This window comes from Salmo trutta, chromosome 35 (genome assembly GCF_901001165.1).
Source record: "Salmo trutta chromosome 35, fSalTru1.1, whole genome shotgun sequence".
Taxonomy (NCBI): domain Eukaryota; kingdom Metazoa; phylum Chordata; class Actinopteri; order Salmoniformes; family Salmonidae; genus Salmo; species Salmo trutta.
The window spans coordinates 4705024-4721219 of NC_042991.1; the positions used below are offsets into that span (position 1 = coordinate 4705024).

The following is a 16196-nucleotide window of genomic DNA, read 5'->3' on the forward strand; positions in this document are numbered from 1 at the left end:
ACTCGTTACCTGTATTAATGGCACCTGTTTGAACTTGTTATCAGTATAAAAGACACCTGTCCACAACTTCAAACAGTCACACTCCAAACTCTATGGCCAAGACCAAAGAGCTGTCAAAGGACACCAGAAACAAAATTGTAGACCTGCACCAGGCTGGGAAGACTGAATCTGCAATAGGTAAGCAGCTTGGTTTGAAGAAATCAACTGTGGGAGAAATTATTAGGAAATGGAAGACATACAAGACCACTGATAATCTCCCTCGATCTGGGGCTCCACGCAAGATCTCACCCCGTGGGGTCAAAATGATCACAAGAACGGTGAGCAAAAATCCCAGAACCACACCGGGGGACCTAGTGAATGACCTGCAGAGAGCTGGGACCAAAGTAACAAAGCCTACCATCAGTAACACACTACGCCGCCAGGGACTCAAATCCTGCAGTGCCAGACGTGTCCCCCTGCTTAAGCCAGTACAGACAAAATGAGAAAAGAAAATCCAGATAATCACATTGTAGGATTTTTTATGAATTTATTTGCAAATTATGGTGGAAAATAAGTATTTGGTCACTAACAAAAGTGAAGTTTGCTAGAGAGCATTTGGATGATCCAGAAGAGGATTGGGAGAATGTCATATGGTCAGATGAAACCAAAATAGAACTTTTTGGTAAAAACTCAACTCGTCGTGTTTGGAGGACAAAGAATGCTGAGTTGCATCCAAAGAACACCATACCTACTGTGAAGCATGGGGGTGGAAACATCATGCTTTGGGGCTGTTTTTCTGCAAAGGGACCAGGACGACTGATCCGTGTAAAGGAAAGAATGAATGGGGCCATGTATCGTGAGATTTTGAGTGAAAACCTCCTTCCATCAGCAAGGGCATTGAAGATGAAACGTTGCTGGGTCTTTCAGCATGACAATGATCCCAAACACACCGCCCGGGCAACGAAGGAGTGGCTTCGTAAGAAGCATTTCAAGGTCCTGGAGTGGCCTAGTCAGTCTCCAGATCTCAACCCCGTAGAAAATCTTTGGAGGGAGTTGAAAGTCTGTGTTGCCCAGCAACAGCCCCAAAACATCACTGCTCTAGAGGAGATCTGCATGGAGGAATGGGCCAAAATACCAGCAACAGTGTGTGAAAACCTTGTGAAGACTTACAGAAAACGTTTGACCTGTGTCATTGCCAACAAAGGTTATATAACAAAGTATTGAGATAAACTTTTGTTAGTGACCAAATACTTATTTTCCACCATAATTTGCAAATAAATTCATAAAAAATCCTACAATGTGATTATCTGGATTTTCTTTTCTCATTTTGTCTGTCATAGTTGAAGTGTACCTATGATGAAAATTACAGGCATCTCTCATCTTTTTAAGTGGGAGAACTTGCACAATTGGTGGCTGACTAAATACTTTTTTGCCCCACTGTATGTAAATGTAATATTTCAGTCGTTTTTTTTTATACAAAAACTGTTTTTGTTTCGCCATTATGGGGTATTGCGTATAGATTGATGAGGGAAAAAAACGATTTAATACATTTTAGAATAAGGCTGTAACGTAACAAAATATGGAAAAACTAAAGGGGTCTGAATACTTTCCGAAGGCACTGTAGATGCCTTTTAGTTGAAACTCTATATAAACTATATTGGACTACATTGAGTATTTGAAAAGTTGGTATTTTCAAATAAACTACAAAATACTACTATTTTCTGCTCAAGTCTGTTGTGTGTGGACAGATGGATACTATCTGCATTAGCAGAGTATCTGTAGTTAACTAGCCTAATGTATAGTCTAACAGGTGGAAAGTCTCAACATTGTGTGTGTTCAAATACACTACGCTTAATTGGGGTAATACTATACCTGTTTATTTAACACTGTGAGCTCAGCACTTAAGCATTGAGACATTCTGTAATGTGTTTAGGTGCTCTTCACCCAAAGATGTCGTCTAAAGTGTTCATACTGTAATGTATTCCAGGAAAACGCAGCGGTTACATCACTGTGGCCTGAGCTAATGTTTAGACACGACGCAATCCCCGATATAAAGCACTTTGTAATAACCATCAGAGCGGCTTGACTAACGATATACGGAGGCCTAATGTCATAAAGATACAATATCTATGATGTGCTAAGAAAAGAATCAAACCCAATGTGCAGTTCACAATTTATTTACTGAATAAATTTGGACAAAACACCAAAATCTGTTACATTTTACAATCAGAACATCCGAGGCAGAATTCCCACCATGCACCACTCCCCTCCAAAACAAAAAGACTCCTTGAACATTAGCACCAAATCAGCACTAAACGCAAATATGGGCAGCTCATTCTACAAAACAAAATAAAAGCAATAGTCAGTTTTAAAAGCGACTCAAAATAGCAAATTTCGGATAAAATGTTCACTTGTGTTTTTTACTTTTATAAAGACAAGCTTGTTTTGTTTCACCCTGCTAGGCAGGCGATAGCATTCATAGGGCACATGCCGAGGACTAGTCAATAAAAACACAAATTCAAGTAACATTGAGATACGACAAAACATGTCCACTGATACCCATTCAGAACAGGACAGTTTCACAGGACCTACGCAGGCAGAAGAAAATCAACATGGGCTACTGCAGAACATGTTACTGTGATAGTATCTTCTAATAATTGGTTTCAAGATCAAAATAAAATATATTAAGGGTGACTGAAGTCGACATGGGTGGTGGGGGCACAGAAATACTGGCACAAAAGTTTAATTGTTTTTTTCTAAAAACTTCGGACAGCCTTTTTCCCATCGCACCTGTCCTGTGTCCAAAATATTGCCTACAATACATACATGTAAAAGGAATCTCTGAAAAAGAAAAGAAAAACCCTGCAATGTTTTTTAAATATATATATATATTTATATTTATATAGTTGATGTTACAATTTAAATAAAACGTAACGTTTTCCGTTCCTACAAATGAAAAGCTAAACTTAAATAGAGAAAGCGCATCTAGAGAGGTGAAAACGATCGTTCGCTGAGCCTAAACAAATCAAGTGCATTATGCAACTGGTGAAGGCTTAGCGAGAGAGAGATAGGTTACAAATGATGGTTAAGGAGAAGATATCAAAGCAGCAGTAACAACTGAATGGAATAGCTTAATACAACAAGGTGATATCAGACTTAAAACCTAGCCTTATTAATTCATGATAAATGAATGGTGGTGGAACATATTTTTTTTTTTAAGTGGGGAAGAGGAATAAGGTTACACAGAAAAAGATGATGAAGCACACAGGTTTCTGAAGACGGTTACGTACAATAATTGAGTGACTATCCGTCTTCTATGTCAGTAAGAGCTTTATAACCTAGGGTCAAAGGTCATGTTAGGTAATGAGAGACAAACAATGAGTGAGCAACCAAAAATGAGGTCATCTGTCCTGATGATTGTTCGAACAGAGTAGGTAGAAGTTGGCCCTAATCACTGGTCCAGGGTCAGATATTCTTTTAATCCTCCTAATAATGGTTTAGGATTAAGGGTTGGGTTATCTGATCTTAGATCTGTGGTTAGTGGGCAATTTATACCTGGTCGTGTGAAAATTCAGAGGAGTGTAGTAGCAGTTTGACTGACTGACATGTGTCTTGTTCTCCTTGGCTGAGGTCTTGTGTTCCTTCGTGCGTGCTGTAGCGTCACCACATGTTGTATGTATCTACTTTTAACAGCACCACGAAAAGAAAAAAAAAAGATTATGTTTGCTACATTGTTTGCGACTTGCATGTCTAGTGGCGGCAACTCCTCTTAACAGAAGTCCCGCCCCCGTGACGTTTGTAAGCCATTCACCACCTGGCTCCGCCTCGAGGTTGGTTTTCCATGGAATGGAAAGAAAAAAAGATGGAAACACCTTTTCTGTGAGTGACAATGTTTCACCTGCTAAACAACTAATCTACCGTTAGGCTCTTTCCGAGCGTGTCGCATTTGTTCCGCGTTGTGGGGTAGTTCTCCCTTTGTGCTTCCTGTTTCCTGTCTGCTCAGCTGAAGAACTGATCCAGCTCCTCCTCCATGTTCACCTCGGGCACAGTCTGCTCCTGCTCCCTCTCCCCTCTCCCCTGGAGCATAGCGCCACCTGCTGCCCCGGAGGATAAGAACCAGGGGTGCTCCAGGATCTCCCGGGACGTGAGACGCTCTGCAGGCTCCCGGCGGAGGATACTCCGGATCAGACACTTGGCCTTGGGCGTCAGGGTCTCTGGGATGCTGAAGTGGCCCCGGCGGATCTTACTGAACAGGGAGCCGGGTTCTACGTCGTGGAAGGGGTAGCGGCCCACCAGGATGGTGTAGAGCATGACGCCCAGAGACCAGACGTCGGCCGCCTTGCCCGAGTAGCTGCCGCTGGCGTTGAGGATCTCGGGGCTGACGTAGGCGGGGCAGCCATGTTTGTCTGACAGAGAGTCGTCATGGCCCTCCAGGATGTAGGTGTCTTCTAGGCTCTCCAGCTTCACAAGGCTCCTGGGGGGAGACAAGAACAGACAACAAACAAATATTAATGCCCAGAGTTCTCTTTCCACAGGAGGATGAACACAAAATATATTCTGATAAGAATCATATCTGACCTTTATATAACCGATGGACAATGACGCATTTTCTCATTTCAACGTAAATGGTCCGTAAAATCAAAAGTACATTGTGAGTATAGAAATGCCTCTGCCGCACAGCTCTTGATCACTGTAGGCAGTTGCCCTCCTCTAGTGGGATCGCAATGTAATTCACTGTGATGGACATCGCCGATCCATAGCTTTGGACATTAAATCACGTAGAGCACATAATGCCTGGGGCTTACATCTGACATTTCCATTCACAGAGATAAGAGCAGCGCACCCAGCCAGCATGCGTCAGCCTATTTATAGCCCAGCTGATTCAATAGACCTCTCCAGTCCAACAAAGAACCGCCATTATGGACGACTTCCGTTCAGAGGCCTTGAGCGAGCATGTGGTAAGAAGAGTTTCAAAACGGGAATCAACCCTCAAAAATGTTATCGTCCTCAGTGTGTTTTTGTTTATAACAGAGAACCATTATGCCTCGTCTCTTTTCAAAGCAGACCATCACAGCCATTGCTTCTCTGAGATCATAACGAAGGGTTGTTCAGAGGCATCATGATTGATGAGGACTCTGGAGTGGTTCACGGCATACAGACCCTATACACAGACGAGAAAGGGACACTTGTGAGGCTCCACCTAAAGTGGCTCCATCTGTTTGCGTGGAAGTGGGCTCTTAGAGACGCGCGCGCACGCACACACACACACACACACACACACACACACACACACACACACACACACACACACACACACACACACACACACACACACACACACATTCAGGGAGAACTGAGCACTTCATCCACTGTAGCCCTTTCCTGCAGTTAAATGACCAATTATTCATATTTTTCATAATTTCATAATTAATAAACATTTTTGACAATTTGGTACTTTTTCCATTACTGGGTAAAGGTGTCTTCTTTGTTTAATTCCATAACCATGTGTGTGAGGTGTATACTTTGGTTTCAAAGTAGATGTGTTTAGGACTACCAAGAAACACTTTGTGTGATACTCATTTAGCCCACTGCAGTAAAAGGTTAATTAAGGAGAAGAGCAGAGCTGCAGCAGTGGCTAATGCATAAATCCCCAAGATATCTTCCACTCACATGCACAAGTGCTCAAACACACACCTCCACTGATTTGTGCTTAGTCTTGACTTTGTGTTAATTGTGGGATTTTGTACCATCCGCCTCACTTGTTCAGATTTCTTTTGTTCAAGGAGCTTGATTTCAGGTAGTTGAGAGTATGCAATCAATGCATTACCTCAATGGGTACGATAATAACCTTTATAAGCAGCCCATTTGTAAATGTCACTAACAGAGCTACCTGCAACATACATACCAGCAAACACTCTAGGCAGCCATTAGAATAAAGAGGTTGACGTATGCCTTACTGCTGCTTACATAGCATCTCATGTTAAGTACATTAAAACACATTGCTGGGTTAAGAGGTCACTGTCTGGTACAGTAAGGACAGTGCTTGTAGGTTGGGTTCTAGATATCCCCTGGCTGATGCTGAATCCCAGCAAGGATGACCTAGAACCATTCCTGGGGGACAGTGAGTGGTGAATTCAACCATGATGACATAAGCAGGTTTCCCAGTCTGTCACCACACACTGCAAATACTGTGGCCATATCAACTTACTGGGACACCTATCTCTCTCTCTCTCTCTCTCTCTCCTTCTCTGCCTTCTCTGGCCTGCCACTAAGGCTCTGGGTCTTGGCTTTTGGCCAGGGTGACTCTGAACAGTCTGAAGTGGCGTCCTCTCCGGTCTCCTCATCTCCTTTCCTTCATCTGCACTAATTTGAAAGCGCTGGACAGGCGAAAGCAGATTCCCAGTAGCCTACCACTATACTGCTTAGATTGTTTTGGTCATGTTTTCATCTCGTGCTAGTTTTTGTTTTCCGAACAGTCCAGATGTAGGAGAGGATACAAGGACAGGAGTAGAGGAAGGAAGCCACTTAGAATTAGATGCACCCCCAGTCCCCACCCTAGTGTCTCTCTTCACCCCCCTTGAACCAAGCTCTGCCCCCATCAATCATTCAGTGGAGGGTTTCACATCCCACCCTGTCACATGGTTGGTCCTGCTATGGCAGCCAAGGTCGTTAGGCTGCTATTAAATGAGTGTGGCTCAGCTTCCCTTTTCAATGAGCAGAGCCAGAGGGTGACGCGGCCACATATTCACATAGATAAAGGGCCTCTACTCCACTGTCGGGTCGGAGCAGAATGAGGTCCAGAACAGATCTAGGATCGGCTTACACTTCGCCCAATGTAACCTCAACCGTTGGAGGAGAAAACACAAAGCTGACTTGGGTTCAGTGTGCGTCTGGGCTGGGGCATTCAGATAGAGGGCATCCAGTCAGCGCCAGGAACAACACATGCTTGCTTCGACCAGTCAGTTAGAAAAGCAGCATTAGAATATGTTTTTATCACCGTTCTCCTGGATCACTATAGTGATAAATGTGGACAGCCCATCACCAGGGGTCAGTATATACTACAGCCTGCACTAGCTGATGTCGGTGTAGAACCGATTCATTACTCTGTGCCACAGCCTTACATGGTAAATCCCAATGGAACTGAACATCTGTCAGACAAAGCAACTCCTGGCATCTCTGCTTCACTGTTAACCAGTTTAAGAGCAGTTCAGCTAGCTGGCCGGGGGGTCTAGACTGTATCCAGTCTCCCTGTTCGTCCCCAAACCGCATACGTGTGTGTACTCCTGGTTATATTGCGTACCTCCAATATGGCGACCTCTGATCTAAATAGAAACTGCTCAACTACATTGTTACTGTAGTAATTAGAGTGTTAATACACAGTGGAACTTCATGTGAAGAGTTACCGTAGGGTTATTTACATTCACATCGATTTACAAAGAGGCCCCACCCCTCCTCAACCCGTCCACTTCCTCACCTGTCCTCGTTCCGGAAGACAAACTTCCTCAGCTTGAGGTCCCGGAGGACCACGCCGTTGTCGTGGCAATGCGCCACAGCCGAGGCTATCTGACGGAAGAGTCTGGCGGCCTCGTCCTCGCGCAGCTTCTTGCAGGTGCGGACGAAGGAGTGCATGTCTCCGTGGCTCCTCTCGAAGAAGACGTAGGCCCGCTGCTCCCCCAGCAGGACCTCCACCACCTGGTTGATGTGCTCATGTCTGCCCAGGGCGAAGTAGGCCGCCAGGGACTCCTGGTAACAGCCTATCTCAAACACCTGGAGAGGGGGAGGGAGAGCGGGTGGGCGGGGAGAACGAGAGGGAGGGAGTTTAGTATTCGATGGAGATGAGTCATTGCTCAGCACATTGTGTAGACTAGAACAGATGTGATTGTCTATCATCGTGTAGAATAGAGAACCGGGTGAGCTCTATACTTCTCCAATGTTTCACCTTAATGAATTTGCCTACGCCCCCCCAGGGCTCCAGAACCTTCAGACCAAGGTTCATTCCATGGGGTGCAACATTTAGATTGCTGCTGCAGATAGAAAGGTAAACACATAGAACTACAGGGTAACTATTCCATATTCTGCACGCATACATTTATATCCGAACGTGAACATTCTGTAACATTGTCGCTGTCGCCCTTCTTGCACCAGCTGTCAGAGCAGCTCACAGATCACTGCACCTGTACATAGCCCATCTGTAATTTAGCCCATACAACTACCTCTTCCCCTACTGTATTTATTTATTGTGCTCCTTTGCACCCCATTATTTCTATTTCTACTTTGCACTTTCTTCCACTACAAATCTACCATTCCAGTGTTTTACTTGCTATATTGTATTTACTTTGTCACCATGGCCTTTTTTGCCTTTACCTCCCTTATCTCACCTCATTTGCTCACATTGTATATAGACTTATTTTTCTACTGTATTATTGACTGTAGGTTTGTTTTACTCCATGTGTAACTCTGTGTTGTTGTATGTGTCGAACTGCTTTGCTTTATCTTGGCCAGGTCGCAATTGTAAATGAGAACTTGTTCTCAACTTGCCTACCTGGTTAAATAATGGTGAAATAAATTCCAAAATATGCTACAGGCTCCCCCGGTTTCCATAGTAACCCCTCTCCCTCAGTTCTCCACCTTGACTTTCAGCAAGTGCAGCCCAGGTGAACGAGCCTCTCGACTCCAAGTCGATAAATGGTTAGAAAACACTGGGCTCTGGCTCACCCCGCAGTGTGTGTGTGCTTCTCAAGGTCTACAATTGTAGCTGGGTTCTACTAATACGCCTAGGCAGTAAACCGTCAATTCTGAGATTACAAATTGATCTTTGATGTTGCTTGGCAACATTCAGTAAAAATGGAGGTCAGATGTATAAATATAGCTCGCTGGCAGTGGCAGTTACAGTGCCAAAGGCCATACTTATCATTCTAGGACTGTGCTCCGATGGGGCCTGTGTGCTTTTAGCCTAACTATTTTTTCCTATTAATCAGGTCAGGTTTATGACCCTAACGGTTAATAATTTGAATGTACCCAAGGGTACATGTATCCAATGCGCCAATAATCATAATATACAGTTAAGTCAATAATGTACTTTACAGTGGTGGAAACAGTGGAACTTCATGTAAAGAGTTACCGTAAGGTTATTTACATTCATATCGATTTACAGTTAAGTCAATAATGTACTGTAGAGAGGTGGAAACAAAGGCCAAAAGGTTGCCATATGCACAAATTGAAGTCCTATCCGACAAGTCGACCACATATCGGATCTTTCAGACCCTCTGGTGATGTGTGTCCTATGAGAAAAACAACAACAAGTTGGAGATTTAACTACAATGAAATGTATTATACTCATATTGCACTAGAAAAACTGAAACATGATTATATTATACACCCATACCGTGGGTCATTTTGGTAGTAATGAAAAGCAGAGCTCGTGCTATGTGCCAACCTGGTCTCAGAGCATTTCGTATTATTATATAAGTAAATAAGTACCTCCATTTTAGTATGGTACTGTATGTTCCGTTTCGTATGATATGTATTCATTTGTGGATGTCCATCACCCATTTTCTATGCTATGAATTACAATTCGTATTATATGTTACGAATTTGCAAAACGTACAATATGTTAAGAATTTGCTAAACTCATGATATGTTACAAATTCTAGCTAGGTGGCTAACATTAGCATTAGGGTTAGCTAACAGGGTTAAGGTTAGGGTTAGCTACATGCTAAGTAGTTAGTAGTTGCTAATTATTGAATTTTGTATTTATTTAACCTTGATTTAACTAGGCAAGTCAGTTATGAACAAATTCCTTTTTACAATGACGACCTACCCCGGCCAAACCCTAACCCGGACGACACTGGACCAATTGTGCACGCCCTATGGGACTCCCAATCACTGCCGGTTGTGATACTGCCTGGAATCGAACCAGCATCTGTAGTGATGCCTCTAGCACTGTGATGCAGTGCCTTACACTGCTGCGCCACTCGGGAGCCCCGAGGGCTAAAGTGCTAAATTTGTCACTGATGAGATTCAAACTCGCAACCTTTGGATGGCTAGACATTTGCGTTATACGCCCTACCAACCCCCTTACTGTAGGTTTTGCCATAAGTAACCATCTGTCTTATGTAACCATGCCAAACGTAACATTTGTTACTAATTTCAGTTTATCCAGATTTTAATTTACTATATTACGTCTAGTCTATGAGACCAGGCTGCATGCGCAGGAGAATGAGGAAAACCTCATATTCATTTTTTAACAATGAGGAACAAAGGACTGGGTAGTGCTACACGGGCTATTAGTTTGTGAGAGCAGTTACTAACTCCTTTGTCGACGTTACATCATGCAACCGGACCCACATAGCTTTCCAGACACGCGCGAGCTGAGCTGCCTGCTTGTCTGCCTGCTTTGCACTCCATTCACTTTTCTGTATTTCCAATTCATGCATAAAATATCAGGAGACAAATTTCGCGCCAACACCGGGTATTTATCTATACAGTGCATTGTTTAATTGTGCATGCCCTATTGGACAGTCCGTGGGTAATTTGCATTAAAAAAGGCAACCAGCCAGGCCTGCCCTACAGCTATAAACATGTAACTACTGTATATTTATATATATATGTATAGCTAAAATAGATGGCTGCATTGTGAGCAAGTTCAGGTTTATTATAGTGCTATAATTCTATTCTACATTCAACTTCCATATGACCCTGGTGGATTGACCAAATATGGTGTTTTATGGTTAGGCTAGTGTGATCTCCTCGAGATGATTGGAATTTGCATGACGTTTGCTACACTATAGGCCCATATCTGCTGCAATCTCTCTTATGACTAATGCGACCGTCAATCAACCCAAGGGCCCGTACAACTCTTATAGCTCGAATACCCACCTTACATACAAGCTCTTCGCCGGTGTGCAGGTGGGCGGCTCTGAATACGTGGTCCCCCTCCAACGGCTCGAGGAGCAGGTAGTTCCCGATGCAGGAGATACAGTGGGAGGAATCTGGTGTTTCAGGGGGGCTAGGGGATCCTAGGTTAGGGCTGAAACTCTGGCTGGATTCTGTAGTCCTCAAGCAAGATAACTCCTCGAATTCGGTTGCTTTGTGCCGTGATCTCCCATAACGCGAGATGTTGATGGGATTTGATCTCTGTATGTTCATCAGGATTCCCTGAAACACTTCCAAACTATCCGGGGTTCTTCTTCTCTTCGAAGGCAGGGATGTGTAGCAGCACTTCTTTGGGATGTAAACTTGAGTCAATCGATCGGTTGTTGTGGCCCAATACTTTGTAGCTGCCGTTTAAAAAATATAACTCTAGATAATATGTCGTGCAAGGGCACCTATTACACTGTAATACGTAGGCTAGGCTATGTCAATCCTATATATGTACAGCTGGAGGGCTCATGTGCAATACACGCAAAGAAAGAGGCGATTCTAAGATAATGTTTGCAATATGTGGTCTTTATCTACCCAGCTGTAGGACTAAAACAAGATTCACTGCCCCATAACGCACGGCAGCCCTTTGCAGAAGAGACGGTGCTGCATGTGAGCAGAAACGCTTTTCCCGAGTGCGAGAGACAGCGATGCCGATTTGCTACAAAAGAAATACTCAAATCCTACCGAATGTCAGCTTTGTAATGACGATTGGACTGCTAGATGGTATATTTAGCATAAAGCTATCCCGCAGATGAATTCAATTACGTGACACGTTTCAGAAAATAGAAACAATGTATCCGTCTAATAGCTTGCAGACTGAGACCATACAAAGTAACCGCGATTAAAATCGCACCGACGTTGCAAGCTACCGTAGGCTATATATAAAATCAACATGAATTATTGATAGCAAAAGCAATGCTATTGCTTCATAGCTACCAGGCCAGTGTCAGATGGGCCTTGTTGGTTCCACAAATGCAGCGAGCTTCGGGGATTGCCATCGACCAAATATGGAGAGAAAACCATCCAGAATTCGTAGCCCTTTGTTGTGTTCGGAAGTGGATGTCCTTTGCGACGAATTTTAAAAACCGAAGGAACTGTCGTCGACTGTTTCAGCAGCTGGAATTAAGGGATGGCCGACTTTCCCAGGCCTTTCCCTTGATTCAGCAAGACATCCTTTCCGGCCCGTGGTGTGTACTTACGTGGCTGGGAAAATCTAGTCCATTCAATGCGAGGTCAGCCGCGCAACACACACCGTGCCTCAGTGCAGGAGCCGACAGCCTGGCGGATAGGCTTCCACACACACTCTTTCGCTCACACACATACACGCAGACCTGCCTCCGACCCGCCTCCCTTACGTCACACACACACACATACAGAGAGGAACCCCATTGGTTTTCCTGCCGATCTTGACACAATGTCTACAGTAATATGCAGCAGTCATGTGGGCTGCATGTACACCCCATGAATCTAAATGTAGCCTGCCCACGGCATGGGAGTGTGGTAAGGCAGGCTACTGTAGCCTACTATATATGATGCATATGCATTTCCCTCTACAAATGCCATCCATAGAAATACACTATATATACAAACGTATGTTGACACCCCTTCAAATTAGTGGATTCGGCTAGTTCAGCCACACACGTCACTGACGGGTATAAAATCGAGCACACAGCCATGAAATCTCCATAGACAAACATTGGCAGTAGAATGGCCTTACTGAAGAGCTCAGTGACTTTCAACATGGCACCATCATAGGATGCCACCTTTCCAACAAGTCAGTGTGTAAAATGTCTGCCCTGCTAGAGCTGCCACAGTCAACTGTAAGTGCTGTTATTGTGAAGTGGAAACGTCTAGGAGCAACAATGGCTCAGCCACGAAGTGGTAGGCCACACAAGAACGGGACCGCCGAGTGCTGAAGCGCGTAGCGTATAAAAATCATCTGTCCTCGGTTACATAGCTCACTACTGAGTTCCAAACTGTCTCTGGAAGTAGCGTCAGCCCAATAACTGTTCGTCAGGAGCTTCATGAAATGGGTTTCCACGGCCGAGCAGCCGCACACAAGCCTAAGATCACCATGCGCAATCCAAAGCGTCGGCTGGAGTGGTGTAAAGCTCTCCGCCTTTGGACTGGAGCAGTAGAAATGCGTTATCTGGAGTGATGAATCACACTTCACCATCTGGCAATTGGACGGACGAATCTGGGTTTGGCGGATGCCAGGAGAACGCTACCTGCCGAATGCATAGTGCCAACTGTAAAGTTTGGTGGAGGAGGAATTATGGTCTGGGGCTGTTTTTCATGGTTCGGGCTAGGCCCCTTAGTTCCAGTGAAGGGAAATCTTAACACTACAGCATACATTCTAGATGATTCTGTGCTTCCAACTTTGTGGCAACAGTTTGGGGAAGGCTCTTTCCTGTTTCAGCATGACAATGCCTCTGTGCATAAAGCGAGGTCCATACAGAAATGGTTTGTCGAGGTTCGGTGTGGAAGAACTTGGTTGGCTTGCACAGAGCCCTGACCTCAACCCAATCGAATACCCTTGGGAGGAATTGGATCGCCGACTGTGAGTCAGGCCTAATCGCCGAACAACCGTGCCCGACTTCACTGATGCTCTTGTTGCTGAAAGGAAGCAAGTCCTCGCAGAAATGTTCCAACATCTAGTAGAAAGCCTTCTCAGAAGAGAGGAGGCTGTTATAGCAGCAAAGGGGGGACCAACTCAATTTTATTGCCCATGATTCTTTATTGCCCATGGTCATGTAGTGTATATGGAAACATTATTGTCTAAGCATTGTAGGTTGACTGTCTGGTAATGCATTACATTCATTAATAATGCATTATTAATAAACTTGTTGTAAGCATGTCATTTGACATTTATAACATGTAATAAAGCATTACTAATGATCTGTCTATAATAGCCTATATGGTGGTGAGACCTGTGCGTGACATTGGTAGGCCTATGTGTGACCTGGGCCCTCTACTGATGGAAAGAGCAAGGAAGGGGGTGTGAGAGCAAGATTGAGCAATTTCATGTCGGAATGTGGCGCGTTTAAAGGAATGCCTGCAGCTGCATGGGAGGGAGACAGACAGAAGTGTTCACTTTGCCCCTTTTCTTCCCATACATGCTGGCAGCTATAGAATTGCAGTAGGATTCCACACAATATTCTGAGGAAGGATATTCTCATCTCACAGCCATGCCTGACTAAACCCACTCTACATGGTAATACATTTTTCACACAGAGACAGGTTTCTTCTATATTAGTGGTGGTGGTTAACAGCTGCTGAATGCAATGCACCTACACGCTATCATATAATATGGTGTCTGTGTGTGTGTGTGTGTGTGTTTGCGTGTGAGTGTATGCATCGCTCCAATATCCACCGCGGGCCACAGCTCCCACCCACCCAGGATCAGTCTTTGTGTCATTTCATACACGGAGCGTCGGTTGCAGTCAAAGGCTTTGTTTTTCCTTCACAGACGTCAAAGAGACTATTACCATATAATGAATTTAGATAACGTAAATATGTTCATTTTGGTTTTAGTTATCACTGGGAGTTAATGTTATCACTAACCAAATGCTCTTGGAATTGACATGCCTACCCACTCCAACTTCAAACATCCGAGCTATGGTCCAACATACACACGTCCTGCCGGATTTTACCGCAGATTCTGTTAATCCATGACAACAGAGCAGCTGTGCATGAAATAGAAAAATAATCCCCAAACACTTTGACCCATTCCCTGGCGGTTTGATCCATTCCTAGAGGAGTAGAGAGATGAAAAACCACAAGATTGAAACGCATTCGCTCTCTAAACACGTTTGTACTGAGGAGAAATGGCAGGCCTACCCAGCACCTCGGAGCATGTGTGTGAGAGATCTGTCCTCCAAGACCGCAAACATCAGTGAGGATGACTCCTGTCTGAATCAAGTCCCTGGAGCGGCCTTACTCACGACTCAGCCACCACACCAGGAGTAGGAAGATGTTGCCCCTAAGACTTAGACCAGTTTTCCACCCTAAGACGTCCTCCAGCGATATTTGAAATTTTCCTGTTGAAAAGTGAAATCCCAAATGTAAATACAGTAAAGTACACACACTAAAGGGTAAAAAATATATTCTTTGAGCAAAATAGTATTTTTTAGACACAACTGAAAACTTCAAGGAGTTGCTTTGAAGGGAAGTGGTGTTGTCGTCAGCCTCCCTCTTGCTTGAGGAACAGTGTCTTCCACTGACGGATGCCAGGAGAACTCTACTATAGAGAACAAAAGAGGAAACGCCAAACCCCCCCCCCCCCACCTGTGCTATGTCATGACTTACCTGGACCACCTATTGAGATGTGCCTTTTGTTAAGTAAATAGGTCTTAAATGAGATGAAAAGGAGACTGGAGTGCCACTTCAAGGTGAGGATTTGGGGAAGGTAAGCTGACCCTAGATCTGTGCCATGAGACCATGGAGGAAGAGGGGAAGAGCGTGTCCGGGGGACTGAGACGCTATGCTCTGCTCTCTAGACTGGAGAGAAGGCGTCAGCATGCTTCAGTTCGGCTGGCACCTACCCAAAACAAACGAGTGTGCTCACATATTTTTTTAACATTTTGCCTTTATTTAACTAGGCAAGTCAGTTAAGAACAAATTCTTTGACGGCCTAGGAACTGTGGGTTACCTGCCTTGTTCAGGGGCAGAACAACAGATTTTTACCTTGTCATCTCAGAGATTTGATCTAGTAACCTTTTGGTTATTGGCCCAACGCTCTAACCACTAGGCTACCGCCCCATCGCTTTAAAAACAAGAAAAAGTGGCAATAGTACTGTTTGTCCATTTTGAGAATAGTCCAAATGAATCTAAGATAACTCAAAAAATGTGTCATTGATTTTTACGTTTTTGCTGAGGAGATCTTTGTTGCGTAATTTTACATCTAACTAAGATGTTTGGTGCAGTATTTCTCAATGAAAATATTTGCATGAAAAGGAGTTGTCTCTCGTTGAATGACAACAAAGACTTTATTGAAGAAACCCTACTGTTGATCATTCACCGACGAATGGGCGTATACTTCGGCTCTGAACTTCGACTTGCCTCCAGAAAAAAATGGTGTGCCCGAACAGCCGAAAAAACCCTCACTAAAGTCCAAACTAACAAAAACTAACGTCCCAAAATCTCGTTCATAATATATGCACAAACTCTTCCAAACTGTTTCATCTGGGAAGCATGCGGGCGCCTTTAGGCTGTCTGTCAGCCAGACAGCTACCATATAAAAAGATAGGGAGGCATTTAACATTCGAGGTATTACTTCCTCGTCATTAAGGAGA

At 44.2% G+C, this 16196-nt stretch overlaps 1 protein-coding gene across 1 annotated transcript; it reads right to left on the bottom strand.

Moving 5' to 3' along the window:
• Positions 1 to 2140: 2140 nt before the first annotated feature.
• On the bottom strand, positions 2141 to 12219 carry LOC115174473 (tribbles pseudokinase 2). Its single transcript, XM_029733022.1, has 3 exons — positions 10858 to 12219; positions 7454 to 7746; positions 2141 to 4453 (listed from the first exon to the last, which is right to left on the bottom strand). Exons 1-3 carry the CDS (start codon positions 11125 to 11127, stop codon positions 3979 to 3981), a joined length of 1038 nt encoding a protein of 345 aa, XP_029588882.1. The 5' UTR covers positions 11128 to 12219; the 3' UTR covers positions 2141 to 3978.
• Between the last annotated feature and the right edge of the window lie 3977 nt (positions 12220 to 16196).